Below are 25051 nucleotides of genomic sequence, written 5' to 3'. Positions count from 1 at the left end.
GCGCGTTGTTTTGGTTTCATGCTGGTGCTCAAGGGTGACATCTGCTGGATCAAAACAAAAAAATCACATATAAAGCCTTTAAACAAACTGTTTCTTTTTACCAGACTGACCCGACGTGACCATCAAAATAAAAGATGATTATACCTTTTTAAGATGCATTGTAACGTCGACACCAGCTAGAGGGAAGCGCTGCACGGCGTGAGGTAGACTGTAACCTTCAAACACAGGCACGCTGTGGCTCACTCCGTCTCCAGAGTCAAACACAACACCTACACAGTACGACAAATAAAAAATCTAAACATTAACACATTGAATTCAGGAAGAAAGTACGGTTTAAATAGGGCTGTTCAAACAGGCGGGGAGGACACGACAGAGTTCAAACTTATCACAAAAGGTAGCGTTTAAAATGACAAACACGTTTTTGATTGACATCTCTACTAGAAACGTATCCATGAATGCATGAATAAAATGCATACAGAGACATAAATGGAAGGTGTTACCGGTGGATTTCCCGGCTGCGTAGAGTGCCAGCACCGCCTGCATGGCCACGTAGGTGAAGGGAACGCAGAAACACTCGAACATGATCTCCACCATCCGCTGGCGGTTCTGTAACGGGTTCATGGCGGCCTCAGTGATCAGAACAGGATGATCCTCTGGATCCACACCCAGCTGCTGGAACGTGTGATGCCAAATCTAACAAAAAAAAAAAAAAAAAAAAAAAGAAACCACAACTTTGTAAGTTACTGAAAAAGCTTAAACATTTTAACTACTCTGGTTCCCCTAACGACCATTTAGAATTAGAGTTTTGGTTTTGCAGTTCATTTTGTTATTCTTCCAGTGAACACACTTCATAAAGATCTGACACCACATGTTGATACCAGGTGTAAAGAGGGTCTTTGAATAACAATCTGATCTTTGATCAGGTGTTTGCCCTGAAGGATTAATTTTAACCAATCACAGCCTGATTCACTGCTGCTGACTAATACAACCTAATGCAACAATTCCAATTCCTTTCACCCATTAGTTATTCAGACAAAAATAAAAAGGGTACAATCCCCCTGTAACGACCACCACAGTACCCTGGTGTAAAACGTACACAGAGCTCCACTGTTGCTTTGATACTAAACGGGTGATTCTCAAAGTTATTGGATAGATTGGATAGAACAGCTGAAGAGAGACAGGAAGTGTTAGGAGGAGAGAGAGAGGCAAAGGTCAGATATAAACCCACAGCAGCTGCGATGAGGACTATAACCTCAGTACATGGAACTCGTGACATAACCGCCAGGCTATCAGCACCCTGCTTTACCCATTTTCTTAGACTAACTTGGTGCTTCAAGCTGCAGAACAGAAACACATAAGATGTCACATCGGGTACATGAGCTCCTCCTCACCTTCTCCATGTCGTCCCAGTTACGAATGATGCCGTTCTTTATGGGATGCTTCAGAGCCAGGACCCCCCTCATGTGCTGAGCCTCATGTCCGATGTAAGTATCCCTTTCAAGGTTACCGTTCATGATCTCCTGCAGACACAGAAATCAGAACTTGTAGTGATCAGAAAAGGCTGGTTAGAAGAAAACTCAATATGTATCAGAGAGGGTATTTTAATCTTACCTCATATTTTGGGCTTCCTATAATTGTTGGGAAGATAATATTTGGAAGGTCTTGATCTGCGAAGCCTGCTTTCATCAAACCAGACCCTGTATCCAGAACGATGGGGGTCTTAAAATCTGTCATCTGCAAACACAATGAGAGAAATAAATCAATAAATGAAATAACCACTGTTGGACTACACTCCTTTATGAACTTGATTATTAATGGTGCTGATTTTAATGAGCTGTTAACCTTTTACACAGCCAGGCAAGCAGTCTCTACCTACTTCTCTTTTTTTTTTGCTAAGCTAACTACCTCCAGATACCAGCTCTGAACTAAACACAGACTAACAATAAAGTTTAGAAGACATAAGATAATAAAAGACAAAGAAGATGAAGATAATACAAACCAAGAAAACAAAAAAAGAAAGCAAAGCACAAAAAAAATAAAATAAAGAGAAAGAGTAGACAGAGCATAGATAGATACGAACCTCTCTCGTGCTGATGTCCAGCTGGGCCTGAATCCCAGGTGTCACAGGCCCCGATGTCCTCATGGCGTCTGATCTCTGAACACCGTCTGTCAGGTCTTCACTCTGCTCGTCTCTTCTTCTGTGGTTGAACTCCTGTAGAGCACGGTCAGGAGCAGGCTGAAGTGGGATCCCGTCTGCAGCCTCCACTTCCTCTGCGTGGGGCAAATCTGTCTGCAGCAAACATGCAGGTCCAACAGGTGAGTCCTCTTCATCATCAGGGGTTAACTCAGATGATGAAACCTCTGGGTCTGCATGGTTGTTGTTGTTGTTGTTGCTGTGTTCCTTCACATTAGGATTAAGAACCAAACTGATTTCTGGAGTTAGACTCTCTGGGAGTGCATCGACTTCTTCATCTCGTCGATCACTCTGCATCAAACCACGATCTGAAGCTGACGACAGAGTGGGACTCTGCAGCTCTGTGGAAGGAGGAGCTTCTGGTTCTGTGAGGTTATTGTTCACAGGAAGAGAAGAGATTATTGGTTTGGGCACAGGAGGAAGGTGTGGATGTCCACCGGGGTCAAATGCTCCATCGTCTGGCCTCATTTGAGGGGTTAAAGATGCTTCTGGTTTGCATATATTATTAAAGTTCTCACCTGATCCGTCCATTTCCTTCCTGTTGGTGCCTTCTTCTTGAGGCTGGATTCCCACCTCTTCAGAAGGCTCCTTCAAATCAGAGCTACTTAGAAATGTAGTTTTATTAGATCCTGTGAGCTCAGCTTCAGAGGGATGATCCTGACATTGGGAATCTGGAAGTTGTGAAGCATCTTTGGAAACCTCAGGACAGGATTCAGCTTCAGTTCTAGAGTCATCCTGAGCGTCCTGAGAGTCACTGCGGACCAAAGCCGTCCTCTGTGATCTGTTACCTGATAAAATCTCATGGCACAGAGCTCGGTCCTCCGTGCTCTCACTTCTTGCCTTCTCCATTACCGAACACTTTATAACCTTTGTCGCTCTGCGTTTGTGTTTCTTCATTTTACGCTCTTTGTCCAGACTCTTCTCGAGCTTCTCCACCTCCCTCTTCTCTTTCTCCACCTGTAAGCGGAAAGCCTCCCTCTCTTTACTCACACTCAGGGGCCCGTTTGAATCCAAAGGTTTACTCTCTTCTTTGGGCTTTTCTTCGTAGCGTCTGAGCTCTTGAATCTTGAGGTTTTCCTCCATGATGAGCTCATCCAGGACCTGGACTTGTCTGAGCTCTGTTAGCAGGTCTGACCCGCTGGGAAATGTTCCTGCATCTGCTCCAGTGTCAGCGTCTTCCTCAGGAGCTTTAGTTCCAGCTGATCTGGGCTCGCTCAGGTTGCCGAGTCCTGCAGGGTCGATGTAATCGTCAAGACCGAGAACTCCAGCTTCAGCCAGCTCACTCGACGACATCTTAAAAAATAAACACAGTGGGTTTAAAATCAGTCTGTAAACTGTCATTTCACCAAGGATGATATTTATTTCTGAGTCACAGAGCCAGAGATTGTTAAAACATCTGCTAGAATACTTGATGAAAATTGGCTTTTTAAAAAAAAAAAAAAAAGGTTATTGCTTATAAAGCATTTGTGCTGCGTGTATGGAGATTGACTGAAGAACACAAAACAAGGTGGTTTGAGAGGTGTAATGTTTAATTTATATTTAATATAATAATATTTTTTGGCTTTTTTGTTGCCTTTAATGGATAGATAGGAGAGTAGATAGAGACGGAAATCAGGGAGAGAGAGAGAGTAGTGAATGACATGCAGGAAAGGAGCCACAGGTTGGATTCAAACTTGGGCCGCCTGCTTGGAGGACCACAGCCTCCATACATGGGTGGCGCACTAACCTCTGCGCCACCAGCGCCCCTTATGTAGAATTTTTACACTAAAATATCTAAATTAATAAAAAATGGACTAAAACCATGTTATATATATATATATATTAGGGCTGGGCACGTTAACGCGTTATTTTCGCGTTAACTCATTAATTAATCACCATTAGTGTCTGCTGCGGTGCTCACAGGAAAGAGGAAACAGTGTTGCCAACTTGACGACTTTCTCGCTAAATCTGGCGACTTTCCAAACCCCCTTCGCGACTTTTTTTGTCAACAGCTACTAGCGACAAATCTAGCGACTTTTTCTGGTGTTATTGGAGACTTTTTTGGTGTTAGAAACTAACGTGAAAGCACGTATTGCTCTGCAGTTACTGTCCTCAACGAGCAGCGGGTGCTGCCGTAAGCCCCTCCCCCTTCCAAAGCACTCACAGGCTGTCAGTCAGAGAGCAGAGAGGAGACCCACACCACTCTGCGTCCAGACTGCAACCAATGCAATAAGCTTTAGTTTTGTATTCATTTGCTTTGATTACATTGTTTAAGTTGAGAAGTACATTTACAATAAAAGTGCGCTATACACTACTTTTGAATTAATTATTGGATTTTGCATATAACAATGTGATTAATCACAGGAACTCATGTGATTAACGCGATTAAAACTTTTAATCGTTGCCCAGCCCTAAGATATATATATATATATATATATACACAGTGGGTACGGAAAGTATTCAGACCCCTTTACATTTTTCACTCTTTGTTTCATTGCAGCCATTTGCTAAAATCAAAAAAGTTCATTTTATTTCTCATTAATGTACACTCAGCACCCCATCTTGACAGAAAAAAAACTGAAATGTAGAAATTTTTGCAAATTTATTAAAAAAGAAAAACTGAAATATCACATGGTCATAAGTATTCAGACCCTTTGCTCAGTATTGAGTAGAAGCACCCTTTTGAGCTAGTACAGCCATGAGTCTTCTTGGGAATGATGCAACAAGTTTTTCACACCTGGATTTGGGGATCCTCTGCCATTCTTCCTTGCAGATCCTCTCCAGTTCTGTCAGGTTGGATGATGAACGTTGGTGGACAGCCATTTTCAGGTCTCTCCAGAGATGCTCAATTGGGTTTAGGTCAGGGCTCTGGCTGGGCCAGTCAAGAATGGTCACAGAGTTGTTCCGAAGCCACTCCTTTGTTGTTTTAGCTGTGTGCTTAGGGTCATTGTCTTGTTGGAAGGTGAACCTTCGGCCCAGTCTGAGGTCCTGAGCACTCTGGAAGAGGTTTTCTTCCAGGATATCTCTGTACTTGGCCGCATTCATCTTTCCTTCAATTGCAACCAGTCGTCCTGTCCCTGCAGCTGAAAAACACCCCCATAGCATGATGCTGCCACCACCATGTTTCACTGTTGGGATTGTATTGGGCAGGTGATGAGCAGTGCCTGGTTTTCTCTACACATAACGCTTAGAATTAAAGCCAAAAAGTTCAATCTTGGTCTCATTCTTTCTCATAGTCTGGGAGTCCTTCATGTGTTTTTTGGCAAACTCTACGCAGGCTTTCATATGTCTTGCACTGAGGAGAGGCTTCCGTCGGGCCACTCTGCCATAAAGCCCCGACTGGTGGAGGGCTGCAGTGATAGTTGACTTTGTGGAACTTTCTCCCATCTCCCTACTGCATCTCTGGAGCTCAGCCACAGTGATCTTTGGGTTCTTCTTTACCTCTCTCACCAAGGCTCTTCTCCCACGATTGCTCAGTTTGGCTGGACGGCCAGGTCTAGGAAGAGTTCTGGTCGTCCCAAACTTCTTCCATTTAAGGATTATGGAGGCCACTGTGCTCTTAGGAACCTTGAGTGCTGCAGAAATTCTTTTGTAACCTTGGCCAGATCTGTGCCTTGCCACAATTCTGTCTCTGAGCTCCTTGGGCAGTTCCTTCGTCCTCATGATTCTCATTTGCTCTGACATGCACTGTGAGCTGTAAGGTCTTATATAGACAGGTGTGTGCCTTTCCTAATCATGTCCAGTCAGTTTAATTAAACACAGCTGGACTCCAATGAAGGAGCAGAACCATCTCAAGGAGGATCAGAAGAAATGGACAGCATGTGAGTTAAATATGAGTGTCACAGCAAAGGGTCTGAATACTTATCCATGTGATATTTCAGTTTTTCTTTTTTAATAAATTTGCAAAAATTTCTACATTTCTGTCAAGATGGGGTGCTGAGTGTACATTAATGAGAAATAAAATGAACTTTTTTGATTTTAGCAATGAAACCAAGAGTGAAAAATGTAAAGGGGTCTGAATACTTTCCGTACCCACTGTATATATATATATATATATATATATATTTGTTGAGTACGTATGTATTATTATATTGCATATGTCAAACAGTTATTAAAGCCAGAGAATTCCGTAATTTATAGTTGTAACGGTCCGTGTTTTGTTGTGGCGGCCGCCATAACACACAACATGTTTATTGTTACCATGGAAACACCGGATGCTACGTCAAAGACTGCTGTATAAGGAAGCGTGAGCTGCTAATCAAAGCTGCTGTATGTGCTGAAAACGTCATGTAAGTTATACTTGGATACATCGTCGGTAAACAATCTTTTCCTCAGGTCGGTTTCACCCGTTCGTCTTGACTACGGTCAACTTGAGAGGCGAGGGGTGGAGTAGCAGAGAGAATCACTCCCATGATTCCCTGCCAGCCTCAATGTCATTTCTTGTTATTGTTTTGATTGAGAGTCCCCTTGCGGTGGAATTTACATACTATGCGTTTAACAGTCATTTATATACTGTATCAGAATGTCTGGTGGGTCTTACTGTAGGTGTGTGTGTGTGTGTGTAACTCCTTTTTACTGGCCTGAGTTAGACATATTGAACGTACCACACCAGGCTGCTCTTCACTGTCCCACAGAGGCCACTGGACGGGCCTGACCTCTGACCTCAGCAGGGCGTCCAGCACAGCCTCCTGAGCCAGGACTTTCTCCTCTTTCTGCACAGACAAGATAAAGAAAAGATCATGGATCCTCCTCCGGTAACTTGTAATGGGCATCTCATTTCATATTTCATAGACTAAACCTCCTCATTAGATGCAGTTACTATAATGTCTCTTTTGTCACCTCCAGTATTTGATCAGCTCTGTCCAGGATCTTCTCAACCTCCATCAAACCCTCCTGCTCCTTCACGTCCCAGTCCTTCAGGGACACATCAATCAAACTGGGGAAAAAAAACACAAGAAAAGTATCATTAGGTTTCTGTTTAAACTCAAACAAATCAGAGGATGTCAGTCACAAAATCAAACTCTTGAGTTAGATGTTCTTTAACTAAGCATGTTTTTTTCCTCAATGATTCTGTTGAAACCCATAAGAAACATAACAAGATCAGGAAGTTTTGATCTGCTGCAGAAATCATTTAGAAGGTCATGGATTTTAAAATACTGGAAGTCGGCTCTGAGGGGGGCGGACATGATTCAGGATAAGTCACGCAGGCTTGTTTTAAATTAGATAAATGACGGCTGCTTTTCCTTCAGTCTTAAACTTGAAATAACAGTCACAAGCAGGAAATATTCAAACTTCTCTGTAATCATTTGTTTGGACTAAAAATCTTCTGTGCAATTTGCAAACTGAGATGAACAGCATGGCCGTTAAACTGATACATAACTAGCCAGTTTATTATCCTGAAGAAACCAGTTTTTGTGACAGATGCTTTACCGGTCCGCAGAGTCCTGCTCCTGGTTGTGGAGGTCATAAGAGTCCCAGAGGAGAGTGGGGACCCCCTCTGTGCAGGCGGACATGTCTCTCTGCTCTGTGATGGTACTGGAGAGGATGTTTCTGATCGGACTCAGCTCAGGATCGTCCAGACCGCTCTGTGAGTTAAGGATCCAGTCTCTGATCTGAGGCTGAGAGCTGTTCAACACCTCGGTCTGAGTGGGCTGGTCCCTCAGAGAGCGGTTAGACTCAGAGCAGGGCTGTAAGGGAGGCTGTGGGTCTCTTTTCTGCGGTGTTGCATTCTGGGTAATGGTAACAGTATAAGAGTTCTCCAGATCGTCCACGGGCAGGCTGAGCCAGGGATTAGAGGGCAGAGCGGCCGAGCGCTTCACTTTGATCTCAAAGTTTAGAGACTCCACGCAGACTTTGGGGATGATCTGGATGCTAGCCCTCGAGGAGTTTCCCACAGAGCCAAAGTCAAACTCGTCTCGGAGGTCCTCACAGTCTGAAACGCTGCAGAGGTTCTCTCTGTGGGTCTGAGGCCGACTCTGAACAGGTCTCACACAGTCTCTGATCTCCAGCGGACTGCTCCCGGCTCCATCGAAGCCCGAGTCAAAGGAGCTGAGGGAGGCTGGTTTACCCTCAGCCAGCACTACCCCGGCAGCTGCAGGAGACGCTGTGAGAAGATGTGCAGCTTCTTCTTTGACACTTTCACATTTACTCGGATCGGGAACATCCTGATTTGTTCTTTTTGTGTCCCCGTCATTAGAGGAATGATGAACCTGGCCGCTCCGTAACAGCTCGTACTGCCACTGTAAGGCCTGCTGCAGGTGACCCACGGGCACCGGGCCCGATGACAGGAGCAGCTTCCTCAGAGTCATACACCTGATGGACAAACACAGAGGCACTTTGAAACAGGCTGTGGGACAGTGAAAACATGAAGGCAAACAACCTGTGGTGCGTAGATGAGAATACATCAACACCGTTTCTGCTTGGGAAAAATGTCTGCACATTATTGGTGTATTACGATTTTTTCTGTTGCAATCCATAAATATGATTCCACTGTTGTGACTGCATATTAAAAGCTCCATTTGTTCGCCAATGCATATGGTATTAACAAATTGTTCACTCAAATATGTCTCGGGACCAAAAACAGCCAGGTGCAGATTTACTTAGAAAGATGTGGATATCACATGCACTAATATTCAACAGCTGTGTATGAAACTAGAGCAAAAAGACAAACACCTAAAAGACACCTTTCCTTACCTCTGAGACATCTGCCTCCCCGACTGCTGCACCTCGTCCTCCGGGATGACGGAGGAGAGGTGAGCAAGGTGGACAAGCTCCTCCAGATCAGGAGAAGGATTCTTCTTCAGGAACATGGATAGTTTGTGTCTCCATGCAGGAATGGTCCCTCTGTTCCTCCTCTGCCTCTGTGCCGTGTCTCCTCCAGCTCCTCCGTTAACCCCCGACAGCAGCTCCTGCAGGAAGTTCTCACAGAGGACCAAATGGTACCAACTTCTGGCCTGTGAGACGACAAGACTGGTTCAGGATTTGCAGCTCAAACACAAAATAAAGAACTGTGAAATGTACAAACTGTTCAAGAAAAGGAAAAACAAAAAAAAGAACAGTTCACTCATCAAAACGATATTACAAATGGAAATTGTTAAAGTAAGGCTTCCTCTAAAGACAGGCGTACACTGAAGGATTTCAGCCCGTTATAGAGCAGATTTTAAAGTCAGACGACTTGTTTCAGGGCGTTTTCACACCTAGAGTTTGTTTGCTTTGGTCTGAATCACAGACCCGTTTGTTACATTGATGCATGATCTGTCAGGTCAATCTGTACTAAATGAACACAGAAGATAAACCAAAAACAGGAAAATATATACATATGTCAACAATACAATAAATACATAAAAAACACAAAGATACCATTGCCTTTGTAAAGGACTGGGAGATCTTGCCTTGTTGTAGTAATGATGAAAGCTGGAAACCGCTCTGAGTGTTTGGAGGATGAAGACGACCGCAGAGTGAAGTTTCTCCTTCAGCCTCTCCAGATCCAGAGCCCAGCGCTCTGCAGGCTGACCGTCACACAGCAGGACCTCCGAGAGCGTGTGGATCACATCTTCAGCACAGCGGACCAGAGCCTGCCGGCGACAGGAGGAGAGGGATCAGAGTTATTTATAGAAACAAGTGAGGAGAACACCAGCATCAAACAAGACAGAGAGAGAATAAGAAGTATAACTATGCTGCAGAAACAAGAATGGATAAGAGCGCACATTTGACGGTTTATAGAAACAACGATCTCATCAGGAAAACAAACATCCAGGACAAAGTAAAAAATCTAAAGAAAGCAGGCTACAGTTTACTAAACATAAGGCATTTAAGTAAATAATCACCATGGCAGGAGTGTGAATGGACGCCTCAAACTCAGACACCAGCCTCGCTGCCTTTGCTGCATCCTGAGCTACGTCGATTTTGTAAGGATGAAGTTTGTCTTCAAACAGAGTTTTGATCTGCTCAGTGACCTACAAGCAGAAGAAAACATATTCAGTTTAAAGAGAACAAAGGGACATTTTAACCAATGGAAAACTACTTTAACCTGCAACTGTTATATAATTATATAAAGGTAGAACAGAAAGCGACATTTTAACCAAGACTGCAGAAAGAAAGTACGCAGCTCCCACAACAATGTCCTGTCGAGCCTTTCCTCTAGAGTTATGGCCAATGCGACACTTTCTGAAATGTTTGCCCTCAGGAGAGGTACAAGGTGAGGTGCATTTGCTTTATGCATGGAACCCTTGGCTGAAAGGATACGAATAAATAAAACAATAGGCATACATATTGGAGAAAATAGAGAAAAATTCACACTTTATGCAGACGATGTGATAGTTTACTTAACAAATATCATTAAATCACTCCCAAGATCCGGGGCTTTGTGGTAACATCTACCATGAGGTTGCTCTGAGCCCTCAGAGTCAGAGGTCAGAACCTGCATGTAGCGATAAAAGCCATATGGAAGCAGCCAATGGCTATGGAAGAAGAGGCATGACCATCCAAAATAGCAGTACAGGTTGACACAGAGGGGGTGTTTCTGGGAAGTCAGATGTCACTGTTGAGCCCTCCTGAGACATTGTGGAAAACCCCCTTTGTGTCTACATTCTCCAGTCAGGCAAACTCTCTTACAGGGGGCTTGGGTTTAAATTTTCACACCTTGTGCAGCATTTCTGAAATCTAATATAAAGGTCCCAAGCAATCATAAATGTAAGGTCATTGCTAAACTCGTACACAGTTTTAAATGTGAGATGGTGTCACTCATTTTCAAACCACAAAAACATTGTGTGTCCACTTTGTAGCATGCATGTCCCGGCTTCAAAAGTGGTCCATTGTTTGATGTCAAAGTATCTCAAAGCAGTCTTAGAGACATACAGTTTGCTTGTGCAGTGAAGAAATAAATCAGGCTGGATGTGACAGTCGTCCATTGACTCACCTGCAGAGAGTCCCCTCTCAGCTGACACACCTGCAGCTGCAGACGGGCCTTAGAAAAAGCCTGCTGCCACAGAAGCTCCACTTTCTCTACTGCAGCAGTGATCCTGCAAATTATGAAAGGAAACATCCTTAACTAACAGCTGGCACTTGCAATTAATGAGGGTTAAGTCAGCTGAATAAATATCATGAATAATTTTTTCTTCTTCAGGCTCCTACCACTGATAAAGTAAGTCTGAGGGAAGCTGCTTTATAATTTGTAATCAACTGCTGAACTGAGACTCGACACATGAATGGGAGCTCCTCCAGGATGTTATGGACCAAGAAATTATGTGTTTATGTTGCAGACAAAATAGCTGTCACATGGACACCAGACTCCGTGCAACACGGTAAGGGGGAACACAGTGTTTTACAGCTTTGCACCAAAGTCATGTCACCAAAAGTTTGGAATACGTTTTAGCAGTCGACTTTCATACAAATTGTTGCAAAATAAAATAAACTATTTTTAAATGTCGGGTTGCACAACATTTATTGTTTGCACACTATGTTAAAGCATCAGCCTGGTCACTGATGGGAAAAACCCTTCAGTAGAGCAGTTTAGACTTTTCTCCTCTTACAGTAAATTTGGCTTCAACTGAATATTTTTGTAACCAAGAAACAAAACAACCAAAGAGAAGAGACAAACATCTCTGGTTCTGTGAGGTTGTGATTTTGATCAGTTGATTAAAATGTATTAAGAGTTATACAACTTTAAAATAACCTATCCTATACAATCCTATGATTGTGCAGAGAGAATACAGACAATGTTTCTTTAACAAAAAGCCCTCTGTTCAGAGCCTCGTGCTGCTGTTGTTGTGTAACTCCAGAGCATTGCAACACTGTAGAGAGGTATGCGTGGTCAATGTTATTACAGAGGATTAAGATAAAGGCCTCAGAGAGCCGCAGTCCTCCGTACCTGCTGTGGTTCTGCAACATGTCGAAGGCCGTGTGAGTGAAGAGCGCCGTGCCGGCCATTGCCTGGTAGCACGCCTCCTTCTCCGGGTAACGCAGCTTCTCCAGAATTTTCTCACAGTGAGTCAGCAGATCGTCCAGCCCCAAATCCCTGCACGGCAAAGAACACAGAAATATTAATTCAGGGGAGTCTGAAGCGGCACTGATGGAGATCTTAACCATGCTTCAGTTTATGATGAATATATTCCTGCAGCCACAGTCAAAACAAACACTTCCTTCTTAACCTGCAGATTGATGTTATTTTCAACAGACACAGCTGTAATCAGAGCTTGAAACAGTTTGATATCTGATGAGGATGATGAGAATGATGAACTGGCATGATTGTTGCTTTTTTAGGGTTGTATCCACCCAGCTGAATGCGCTCATTGTGAGTCCCTGGATTAAAGCGTCAGCTAAATCACTGTAACGTAATGCTCTTCTGCCTTTGAATTAACTCGTGTTTTTGTTTTTTCGACACAGGTTATTCAAGTTCCTCCTGTGTTCACATTCAAACCCTGAGAAAACTGTCGCTACAAAGCTGAGGACAAAGACAAGTGAGTGTGTTTCCGGCCTCTCAATGCTCTAATGAAGATTCATGTGCAAAAACTCAAATCTTAACAACAGGTTTATTTTGTCTAATTTGAGTGTAAAATATCGCATTCCCCTTAAATTCACCGGATTCAAGTCCAGAAAAAAAATGTCTTCATCAGCTGATCAATTTCCCTGAAAAGTCACTGCAATTCTGTCTAATCCCGTGGAGTAGAAGAAAATTAGGCCCTTGATTTAACTTGATTTCTTTCTCATTTGACAAATTAATTAAAAGCACAAAATTAAGCGTTGTTGGTGAATTGGGACAGAACAACATTTGACATCCTGACCTCCTGAGCTGCTGGAACTTGGCTTCGTTGGTGCCGCAGAAGTGCTGGAGCTCGCTGAGGGTGGAGGGCAGCGGCAGCCTGGACAGAGCCTGCAGGGTGGAGATACTCGAGGGCAGCCGCTGGACCACTGAGAGGAACTCCTGAACAAACACATCGATCTCCTGCAGGACAGAGAACAGCCACAATTTAAAAGATATCATTCAAATAATGAGAGCAAAGGGGCTCATTAGGGGCGGGAATCGAATGGAAACTCCTGATACGATACTGGATACATGTCTCATGGAAACAAAAGTATCACAATACTGCAATGGCTGATATATTACAAGACAATCTTACAATGATAAATCATGATATCTGATCATCTGTAGAACATATGCAGGATTAGGGTTTACGCATTAGGGTATTTAATCAATACAATTAAGTGTCAGTTTTTATCCTTGAACATTTTCTATGGCTGTAAGACTTTATCCAGCTGTTTTCCTCACTCTTCTATTACCCCACTGTCAGCTTCTTCTTTTGGCAGTTAACTGCAGTTCCTGTTACCCTCATTTTTGTCACGAGCTCCACCATGTGGAGTCATGAAGTAGTGACAAGAGGAGTCAAAATGTCTGGGTCATCAGTTTAGTGCGCTATATTTTTTAAATATTTAAAAATATTGGCACTAGCGTTAACTGATGATATTATTGGTATTTCTTTATATCGAACGTACAGACAGAAAAATAACATTAATAACATCATTGCTTTACTCCAGTAGATAACTCAGGCCTGCAGCAGTGACACAGGATGTGATTTCTTACTTTAGGGGAAATGCTCCAAATAAAAACATCCATTAAAAATTTACATTTTTCCACTGACTGACTCAGATTGTTGTTCTAAGTATCTGTCCTGCACGGTTCATTATGTAATGTTGTCAGACCTTTTTGTGATTGCAATGTGAGCAGGGTTCATGGAGGCAGGATGATCAACACCTCCACTAATCTGCAACATTAAATGACTGTTTCTGTCAATGAAGTTTGGTGGCTTTGGAAAAGTGATGCAAAATCTTTTTCTACAACCTTACTTCTCAACAAACTGGCTGTCTTATTTAAATACTAGAACATTTAGTCGACACAGTTATCTGCCCCCCCCAAGGATTATGTTACAGCCAGTTTCACTGCTAAAGACAAAAGCAACAATCTCTTTTTTTTACCATTACTCTGTTTTTCTTTTATTTAGATAACATCCTGCTGAAAAATATCTCAGTTCCTCTCATTGTTTGATAGATGATATATACTAGGGCCCAACAGATTGTCTCAGTAATTCCTGTGAAGCCAGCGGTTAGAGTTACATAACATCCAGACAAGCCTTCCTTATCCATACGGCGTTTAGGACTCTGTAAACGCCTTCATTTTTTGGTGCTTCACAGAGCAGCGCCTGTTCATCCATTGACTCTCAGTTCAACAGAAGAATATAAATTTCAGAGCTAGGCATCACATATCTCTGTACACCAATCCCTCATATGAAAAAAATGAGGGCTCAATTCCCTGAATCATTGTTGTGTTTTATGACTTTTTGAGCACTTTTTAAAACCAACTCATGCTTCTTACTGTAAGGCTTCACTGATTTGTGCTCCTTCCTAAAAAGCCCAAACTAGGTCATGTGGAGATTGTGTCGAAGCATCCTAAATGGGTCTTCCATAGGAGAGAGAGCAGCCACGGTTAATGAACACTGTCATCGTGGCCAAACAATCCCGTCCAACATGACTGAATGTATAATGTGACGGAAAGAGGGGCTCCTTTCACTTGCTAATAAGGTCAGCTGATTACGCGAGGCGTTCGCTGAAGCTTCACCAAGGTAACGAACAATAGACGAGGCCCGCTCGGACGGATCTCATGAATGGATTTACAAATGAACATCTCCTGACCGAGTGAGCCCAGCACGCTGTCCGTCACAAAGAGGCAGAGTGAGGAGGGAAAAAAATACTCTGGATGCACTTCTGGATGTCTAATAAAGAGGTTTTATTTGTGGACTCCTTCAGACGTAAACAGAATAACTGTGTGTGTGTGTGAGGACAATGTTAGCTTGTGTTCAAACCCTCTGACTGATCATAAGACAGCGTCACGGCTTTAGCTTTGATTTATTCAGATAAAGACTGTTACACAAACAGCCCCAACATTTGATTTATGAAGGCTATGCTCAATCCATTTATTCGGTATGTTTTTTTTAATGGTGTTTTTGAAAAATACAGTAGAACACTGAGGCAGATTGTAGTTTGAAACTCATCCTGCACCTCTAAGTTTCTCCCATCATGTTTTCATGTTGAAATATTCAGGTCAGCTCAGGTAATCTTCTTGACCTTTAGAAGTTTTTCAGGAAAATAGGACTTCCTGCGGGGGGGGGGGGGGGGGGGGGGGGGTTGTTGTTTGCATAATAATAATATTCAGCATCGTTCAGAAACTTTTTCTTCATGTTTCTACATTCAACACGTGTTTTCTGATCAATGGGTGCTTTTTTTTTTTTTTAGAAAAAAAATTAAATCGGCTCTCCATTAGTGCTCAGAGGATTGTGTTGGTGCATCTATGTGTAGCATGTCTCAACAGCAGAGTGAAACATTTCAATATCCCCTCAATTAATAAAGTATTTCTTCTTCTTCATACCCTCTACAAACTAGTACCCAATTTAACTCATTATTTAGGAAAGATAACTAGCTAAAAATGTTTAAAGTCATGTTCAACCTCAGTTCATATCAATACAGATCCAACATGTTTCTGCTTAATATGCTGCTATAAACAAATAGGAATACTTCTAGTTTCCTTGGAGTCAGTCAAAGGTAGAGCTTTTGATAGAGTTTAATCATCTTCCATAAAAAAATTACCTTAATGAAGGCGACCCAGCTGTGATGACAGTAGACGAGATAACCACCCAGAGGTGCTGTGAGCTGGCTCCTGTCGATGTAGTTTGAGAGCTCTGAGATTTCCTTCAGGAGGACTTTCTGCAAAAGGATTCAATCAATGTTACCCACAGATATCAAACATAAAACTCAATCCTGAGGACTGTATGTTTTTTTTTTTTTTTTTTTTTTTTTTTTTTTTTTTTTTTAAAATGGAGCCAATATTGTTGCAAACTACTAGCAAATAAATCCGCAAATGCTACAGATCAATAAAATGTGTACACAGTGAACTATGTGAAGGTTTGATTAAAAGCACTCGTCCATTCAAGACAAAGAGTGACCTGGGAGGTAATCCTGTGAGCCTGAGCCCAGGGCAAACAAACCCCTTGCCGCACACACTTATGGGTCCTTCACGGCAGAAGTGTAAACAGACAGTCAACTGAGAGGCACGACTCAGTTGAACCTAATGTTTTGTGTATTTAAAGCTCAAACACTTTAAACTTTTCAGCACCTTTAATAATTATGTACATATTCATAATTTGCTCGACACATTTGAGCGTCTGTGTACGCATTTGCAAGTCGTTTTGGAACAATAATAGCTCCATAGTTTTTGTCCATTCACCTTGAACGAGGTATTGTAAGACTTAGATGGAGACAGAAGTTTCAGCAACAGCTTCAGGGCGTCCTTTCGTTTGGGTTGAATCATGTACACGCTGTGGACCGTGCGCTTGTGAAGCTGGAGAAGACAAAAAAGACTTAGCATGAAACAGTTCTTTAACAATATTATCGTGTACTGACTTAAGGGACTTTCAGATAGGATGCAGTGTGTGCTGCACTCGCCGCAGAGTAGGGCGCACAGCAGAAGGGGAGCACACGTTGTTAGGTGACAGAAACAATAGTCGGTAAAAATAGGTGCTCATTGGATGCACAGTTTGTTTGTATCCCTCCACTATTTAGTTAACGACCCGGATCTTTCTACTGCTGAGGAGGAGGCAAAAGAAGCAGAAGGTGCACCCAAACTGTTGGATGTTGCTTTTCAAATACCGGTACGTGTTTCAACGAGAGCTCAGAAAAGTGAGACACTGTTTGTTGTAATCTTGTGATCTTCCCTACTAGAGGACGTGCAGAGGTGACATCCCGGCAGACATGCTCTTGTGCGGAGCAACACAGACAATGAATGGGCTTGACAGCAGCCACCGCGTCCTATCTGAAAGACCCTTTAGAAATGGTTGTTAATGCTGCTGAATCAGAATAAAAACAAGAACAAACTATAAAGTTAGGGGACTATCAGTTTAAAAACAGCACAGACCACGATACTTCTATGGCTTCAAAAACTAATTTTACACAATGTTTTATTTTTTTTATTCAGTTGAAGATGTCCGGGTGTGTTGTGGATGGTATTGATAATATGGGCAACGACATATAAATGAAAGGGTTGAAAGGACCATGTAATCCAACCTCTGATTAGTGAAAACGTTTTCACCCCCTCCCACTCAATGAAGTGACTTTTCCTGAACATTTTCTGCCGTGCCTCACTCCGACTTCACACAGAAACTTTACGAGGAACGGTCAGGAAAAAGTCAGGGTGCAAAATGTGGACATTTGCGTTCACACATGCAAGTCATCCTGAATGTACAGGACGTTTTTGCATTCATTTGTGAAAACACTGATTGTTTATCCATGAATGCATCTTTGAAATTAAATCCATCAGGCTCTGACAAACTAAATCCCAGGATCATCTCCAGTTCAGATAGACCGCCACAGACATAAACATTACACAACCGCAAGCAGACGTTTTTCACTGCATGGCATGTTTGTAATTACAAAATAAAAACGTAGAAAAGTGTCGGTATGCAGGCCAGAAACTGAAGACTGAACCACAGATACTTTACAAACCTTCCTCTGGAGGAAATGCAGCATCCCCCTACACAACAGTGCTCGTTTCATGTCACTTCACTGAAGCTTTTCTATTAAATAACACAAGCATGTGACCAGCTATGTATGTGACCCCCACCCCTCCCCTCACACACACACACACACACACACACACACACACACTGAGGAATTCCACGATAACCAGAGATGACGCACTTGGGGTTTCATTTTGAAGATCAGACTCCATCTCTCTGAATTCATAAAGCAAAATGTTGCATAACTTCATTCTGCAAGAAAACAGATCTGATAGTCAAGAGGTCGATCACAAGTTCAGGCGTCTCTGTGCTGTGTGCAGAGGACTAAACTCTGAGACCTGCTCATGCATTATCCACACAGAACAAACCCCAAGCTGCTGCTTCAATGTGCCTACAACAAGAACTTTAAACTGTGTGCAGGATTAATACATAGAAGTTCTGCAGCAGAGAGACAGGCTGCCTGCAAAGAATGGGACAGTCTGTCTTCAGTCTACGCCAAAAGGAAATTATAAAAAGACCCAAAAAGTTGAGCTTCATCCAGCAGTGACCGAGACATTCTTGTTGGTAAATCAGATGAGCTGCATCTCTGGAAAGTTACAGATGCCATTTGTTGCTTTATAGGCTGCCAGCATGCAATTTAACAATGCACAGAGCCCTTTCAAGAATACAGATTCTTAAAGTCATTGATGTGCACTCCTAAAGTAAAACTAAATCTGAACAGGTGATCAGGTTTCTTACTGTATTAATTATAAATTATTTCAGTTCAGATTAAGCCTGCACAACACACAACACAAAATATGTGTGTGTGGCCCCTCCTCTTCTATCTACTTACTCTGTCCTCCATATCCTCCTCCTCCCCCTCCATGAGTGCAAATTACACTCAGGTGTGCAGCAGGCAGAGAGAGGAGGGAGAACAAGGGAGACAACAAGGCTGCACATAAAAATAGCCATATACTGTATGAAGCACAGAAGTAGTCAGTGACATCACCCATTGGTTTGTGAAGAGGCGTTTTAAAGGCTTACTCTGGCGGTTGCCATATTGGAAATGCTAACACTAACTTAGTTTGGATGAATCTAGTAGCAGACAAAAGCTGAAGCTGAGCCGGGCCTGACAAATATATACAACGCATTAGACTGTCAATCAACAACAACACAGCCAAGCCCCTAATAATGCAAATGTGTGCAGAACTCTCAGCCTTTATATGATCAGAAAGATGAGCTTTATTAAAAAAAAACAAATCACCCATGTTCAGTTCAGAGTTTTTACACAAGTTAAAGAGACCAATGAGACTTTTTTTAACCAGGCAGCAAACATGTTTATTTCTGCTGTAAAACTTGAAGTAAGGGTTTTAATATGGAACCTAACAGGGATTCATTGGCTTTTGGAGACAGCCTCAAGTGGACACTTGAGGAACTGCAGTTTGCTGCCCTATTGCATTGGCAATAACACTGGAAGTTTCTGCGTGTTTAAAACTCAGCTTCTTCGTCGTTCTGTTGTTCTGTGTGTTTAACACAGCATTTGTGTTTGCAACATGTCCTCCCTGAGTCAAAAAAAATCCAAAATGGTTTTCACCACTATATGAGCACCAATCTGAGGGTAGCTTATCCCCGCTGGTTTGAGGTTCACCTGAGTGCAGCAGAAAGAGATGAAAGCATGACCAGTATGCTCCGGCCTCCAGCCAATCAGTAAAAGTATTCATGCAGAGCGAGAAAGCACTGCTGGTTTAAAACCATGTCTTTGACTCTTGTATTTGTTATTTGAATTAAATGCTTAAATTGCTTTATCTATGAACTTACGATTAATGTCACAGTCCTAAGTCAGAGTCGGTACACAAATCTCCAGAACTTACAAGCAGGAAGTTATTTCACCTCAGCATGCTGAGTTCAAGAAAATGAGCACATAAGAAAAACACTAAGATGTTCTGTTACAGAAAATATACATGTGTGACTGTGTTTATACCAATATAGCAGCTAGAATCTAAGACTCAACTGAATGTAAAATCAGGTTGCATCACACACACTTAAGGAGAAACTTCAGATATTTGCCTCTCTAATCTCAAACATTCAAAGCCTGATCTGAAAGTTAACAGGACTTTGACCATGCAAGGAAATCATCACCTGCATACCACGTTTTTTTCCACCACAGACCTATACAGATACAATCTCTGAAGCCCTATTCACACAAAACACTTTTGAAAATTTCACCAAATCAACACAGCAGGTAATATTCAGGAAAGTTCACTGCCAGCGAGTGGGCAACTAGTGCCATTGTCGTGCATGTATGAGGCCGCTTCATTATGCTTTTTTGCTCGCACATACGTTCATCTCCACTCTTTCTAGACTGTGGATATATCCAATCACATGTTACATTGATATCAAGGCAAAATCTGTCATCGTGGCGTCATCAGACTTTGATGCTCATCCCCATCTTGGGCCCCTCCACATGCAAAAAAGTTCAATTCTCAATCTTTTTTTTTTTTTAGATTTCCTTCTCTCTGCAGGCTGTGTTTGGGGCTGCACAACATCCCAACTCACCAGAAAAGATGCTAAAAACATTTGTTTGTTAGGCAACTTCCATTTTAAATTAAGAGGAACAAATTCGAAGTCCAGTTTCCACAGTCTACATTCTTTCTAAAAGGACAACAGACATTATGTGGGTAATCTAGGCTTCACAATCAGTATGCAATAGCTATTCAGAAGTAGAACAATCTCTGGAAACATGCTTCAGATAACTGTTCACACCAGCTCCACGCACTGAACTCTACAATGACGATACCTCAAGCAGAAGCAGAGTCTCAGCGATGAACCTCGTCGTCTGGAGCGAGGCCTGCCGCAGATCAGCCACCACCGATACCAAACCATCCTTCTCCTGCTTCTTACTGCGGAGAGAGAACAAGACAACCATCAGTGTTTCATGGGCTTGTCATAATAACAGAATTTTAAATGATTGTGGTAAAAATCAAACAGTATCAAAACCATGGCAACAACATCAGAAGTCCAAGGCACCAAATATTGAGGAGAATGTTTAAATTACAAAATTTGCAAGCCAGCGGTCTGTCTCTCGCTCAGCTTTTGGTGGAAAACAGTAGGGCTGCACGATAAACTGCAATTTTATCGTTTGGTAATGAACAGAAAAGTCTGAATTTTGTAAACAAGCAACCCTTTCTCACTCAGCATGTGTACATTTCACCTGTTGAATGGAGGCCTGTATGTTTTGATGTTGTCAGATGATGTGCGTGTTTGCTATCAGCTACCGTCAGATTATTTGGTGCCATTTTAGTGGATTTGACTCTAGAGAAATACACTTCAAAAATAGCCATTAATAAATGCCAATACAGATTTTTCAATTGAAGATTATTTATAACATTTCCTATATTTATCACAATATTATAGCTAATCACATTTTCTCACACACACAATAAGAATAAATAGTCTGACTCCACGTACTTGTGCACACACAGAAAGTAATTTATGAAGTCCACCACTTCTGCTTTGCTGAGATCTGAGGAGAGTCCGTCTTGTGCGTCCACCGGGAACACGATCAAAGGGCAGCCGTGTTGATCAAAAGCACCTGTACGGACAGGTAACACACATCATCTGACATGTGCAGACGGAGACAGACTTCCTGGCTGAAGATGAGAGACTGGTGTGGCATCAGGTTTACATAGCAAATAAATATAATGACAACCCTGCATTTTTTTAAACCTGGGCCTGTCAACTCATTTTGAGGTAAAAGGTACCAGTAGTTTCCAAAAATCGCTTTCCCCCCCCCCCACTACACAGGCAGTAATGATGGCAAAATGAAGCTTAAGAGTAAGCGTCCCTGTTCAGAGTATGTCCACGGAAAAGTCAAATGGCCACTGACAGGCTCAGGTTGTGATTCAGGTGTTAAACTAAAAAGTTTTCCTGTTACGTTGTTAAAGAGTTGGATGTTTTCCAGCCAGAAGCAGCCTTTAAAAAAAAAAAAAAAAAATCACTCTCTCCTAAGCCACCATATTCCATTTAAAAAACAATACATTTTACAATACAGGACTGGGTGCTCTGGTGTTATTGTGAGTCATACAGATATTATTTTGGATCCCAACAAACCTTTGAAAACTCAAAATCACACCGAGAAACACAAACAGACAGAGGTCAAGGCAGTGGAACACTAAAAACTTTTCTTAAAGACTGAATTAGTGTTTCTGTCAATGGAGTCTGGTGGCTGCAGGGAGCATTGTGCCAGCTGCTTCTAGGTTTAAAATGATCATTTGTTTGTGTGATTGTTTGTCTCTGAGTTCATTTTGATACTACACAATATTATGGGTAGAAAATAAACAACACAAACATAACAAATCAAGTGAAGCAGCAGACCAGCATCTCACATGTTCTGCAGGGAAAAGCTACTGTTTTTTTAATGGAGTCTGGTGGCTAACAGGGAACATATTAAGATCTGTTTCAGGGTTTTAAAAAGCATCTTATTCATTAACAAAAAGGGTCTCTCTCTGCAGGGATCCTTTCTGTAATGTTGTCACACTTAGAAGCCTATCAGTGACATGAAGTTTAGTGGACATACTTTGGATTATGTTGAAACCATTACAGCATGTTTCAATGGAGCAATAGATCCAATACTGAAAAACCTTTAAATATATTTTACTCCAGCGTTTAAGGCATAAGGGAAATTAGGAAACTATGGTTCATATATTTGTTATTTAATCCAGAAAGAGTCCCCCTTTTTATATATTCTTGTTCAGGATAATATTTGTAGCGTGTTAATATAATCTCTCGCTCTCTACCTGAATACATTTACAGGTTAAAGAATGAACAACAGAGTGCACTTTTGCCTACCAGGGAACAGCACAGCTCCGGAGTTGAACACATGATCCGCAGGCAGCGGTGGGGAGGGGGCACAGTCCTCTGCAGACTCCTGCACGTCTGGAAGGGGTTTTGGGGGGGGAAATATGATTATTTGGATTGAAAACACGCCCGACAAGAATTTCCTCCTTCCTATGTGACCTCAAGGAGGAACCGGGTCCAACAAATTCCTCCTCCAGCAGCTCATTTAAAAGTTGAGCTGCAGCCTGGAAAGTCACCAAACTGTGGCCTACATTTATTCTTATTTGATATATGTGAGAGGAAATGTCGTCTACCTGCACAAACAAACACAAGTGACGTGCACTTGTTACCTGTTGTGTGTCGGCTCATCTTTAAGTCCTCATTCGCATTTTCCACAAAGTTTTCCTCTCGCAGTGTCCCAACAACCCACGTAGGATCCCCACACCTGACACCTGAGCTAACACGGACCGGTTCCACTGCCGTGCTGGAGAACTGGACCGGGAGGACTGCGGCTGTTCTCAGCTACCTTTCTCCGCCATGTTGCGTCCATTCACAAGCTGACGAGCAGAGCAAACCCCGCTGGTGGATGTTGTTCGGTTCATTTATAAACTAAAGAGGGGCGGAGACAGCGGAGGAGGAGGACGGACAGCAGCTGGGACCAAACCCCTACAGTCCACCCCACAGTGTATGCAGAAACCTGAAGGGTAACTGGGCCATCGTGTCTGCAAAGTCCCCGGGTCTTCTAGTATGGTCGACCATTTTCGGAGATTTAAGGGAAAAAAGACAAAGCATCGTTAATTAAAAAACAAGACATGGCATATAAGACATTACAACATTAGCAGAAAGGCTAATTAAAGATACTATACTATACTATCATATACAAAATGATGTGATGAAAAGAAAAAATTTAGGATTCAAGAGCATTTTATGAGCAAAAAAAAGTCAAATGAAAAGGTAAAATGTCAAAACCTGAGATAAAGTCGTAACGATGAGATATTAAGTAGAAACCATGAGAGAAAAAAGCCCAAATTATGACAACAAAATGATTAATTATGAGTTATTAAGTTGAAATTATGAGATAAAGAGTAAAAGTTATGTCATGGATAGTCAACATTTGGAGACTGAAGAATGAAAGTACTTGTATATGATAAAATGCCCAATAATATTTCTGAGAAAAAAGTAAAAAAACATTAAATAAAGTCAGAATTCTCAAATATAAATCAAATAATGAGATAAATTATGAGATATTTCAACATATTATGGAACAACACATTACCTCTAGAAGCACATAAGACACTTAAAAGCAAGACAACATAAGACGTGCTTTAAAACAGGACAGCAATACTGTCCACCAGGAAAAGCACATAAGATACCTTAAAGCAGGACAACAAAACAGGAGACAGAGGCCGACATTAGGGCACGATAGCATGTTAATGTAGGACAATGAGATCTAACAAGGCACATGCAAAACCCTTATAGTAGAACAACAACAGTACATAGGACATAACAAATAAAGCACAGTGTACGGTCAAATAGTTCATTGTCTTGGATGTAAAGTCCTTCTTTTAGCATGGAGGACCCACTGGGGTCCAGAGGTGCCCTGCAGCAATAGAAGTGAAAACAAAACAAACATAAGAAGTAGATAGACTTTATTAATCCTGTGAGGGGAAATTCAATTGTATACTCTGTTGTTGAACATGCAACACACACATAGGCTGAAATACACACACATGAACAAACAGGATGGACATGCACTAATGGAGAGATGTCTGAGTGAGGGGGCTGCCCACAGCGAGCGCTCCTGAGCTGGTAGGGGGGGTTCAGTGCCTTGCTCAAGGGCACCTCGGCAGTACTCAGGAAGTGAACTGGCACCTCTCCAGCTACCAGCCCAACTTCCAGACTTGGTTCGCACCGGGACTTGAACCGGAGACCCAAGTCCCTACAGACTGAACTGCCGGCCCCTTTAAACATATACACAGTTAAAAATGAACAGCATAGAAACTGAAACATGTTCAAACATTTTTTTTTTTTTTAGATATGCAGCCGATATTGATTATATTATCAGAAGAATCTTAAATAGTCATCGTTCAGGCCCCCATACGCTCCAAACAGGAACCTGAAGTGTTCTTATCTCGGTAGCACGAGATCTTAACTCTCTGAAATATTTCAGATCAGCTATCTTAAAAACAAATAGTTCAGGTCTCTGAGGCTCTTCAGCTCGCGGCTTCATATTCAACGTAGTTTGGGTGAGTTTTCATGTTAAATAAGTTCACAGAAAGAAAACATAGAAAGCTCAACAGAAACGTCACAGCCCAGCGACACATTGTTGGTTTGTTTTTATTAAAGGAACAAACATCTGGGGGATTTTAGTAAAGTCAAAGTCTCGAGAGGTTTACAATTCTTAAGTAGGCCTTCAAAATCTACAGAGACTATGTGCCTCCTTTAAATCGGCCTATTCCTTTTCATACTTTCAGTAAGTATCCATGACTACAAGTACTACCTG

General features: G+C 42.1%; 1 protein-coding gene across 2 annotated transcripts in view; it reads right to left on the bottom strand.

The window, feature by feature from the left end:
- LOC132985323 (uncharacterized) overlaps positions 1 to 23122 on the bottom strand; it is a 28655-nt gene extending 5533 nt beyond the window's left edge. Inside the window, exons 1-20 of one of the 2 annotated variants that reach the window (XM_061052655.1) lie at positions 22863 to 23122; positions 22561 to 22647; positions 21181 to 21304; positions 20510 to 20612; positions 16446 to 16559; positions 15809 to 15925; positions 12955 to 13115; positions 12042 to 12188; positions 11091 to 11193; positions 10000 to 10128; positions 9565 to 9747; positions 8867 to 9126; positions 7604 to 8485; positions 7013 to 7109; positions 6778 to 6885; positions 2081 to 3487; positions 1612 to 1734; positions 1392 to 1520; positions 501 to 693; positions 145 to 269 (exon numbers count right to left, since the gene is read on the bottom strand). In XM_061052655.1, the coding sequence (XP_060908638.1) occupies positions 145 to 269; positions 501 to 693; positions 1392 to 1520; positions 1612 to 1734; positions 2081 to 3487; positions 6778 to 6885; positions 7013 to 7109; positions 7604 to 8485; positions 8867 to 9126; positions 9565 to 9747; positions 10000 to 10128; positions 11091 to 11193; positions 12042 to 12188; positions 12955 to 13115; positions 15809 to 15925; positions 16446 to 16559; positions 20510 to 20612; positions 21181 to 21304; positions 22561 to 22647; positions 22863 to 22917 (4647 nt within the window). In that variant the 5' untranslated portion in view covers positions 22918 to 23122. The remainder of the gene's footprint in view (positions 1 to 144; positions 270 to 500; positions 694 to 1391; positions 1521 to 1611; positions 1735 to 2080; positions 3488 to 6777; positions 6886 to 7012; positions 7110 to 7603; positions 8486 to 8866; positions 9127 to 9564; positions 9748 to 9999; positions 10129 to 11090; positions 11194 to 12041; positions 12189 to 12954; positions 13116 to 15808; positions 15926 to 16445; positions 16560 to 20509; positions 20613 to 21180; positions 21305 to 22560; positions 22648 to 22862) is intronic. The other variant, XM_061052656.1, reaches the window with a different exon arrangement.
- Positions 23123 to 25051: the final 1929 nt, after the last annotated feature.

This window comes from Labrus mixtus, chromosome 12, assembly GCF_963584025.1.
Source record: "Labrus mixtus chromosome 12, fLabMix1.1, whole genome shotgun sequence".
In the NCBI taxonomy this organism is placed as follows: Eukaryota; Metazoa; Chordata; class Actinopteri; order Labriformes; family Labridae; genus Labrus; species Labrus mixtus.
This window is presented reverse-complemented; position numbering and strand designations above follow the sequence as displayed.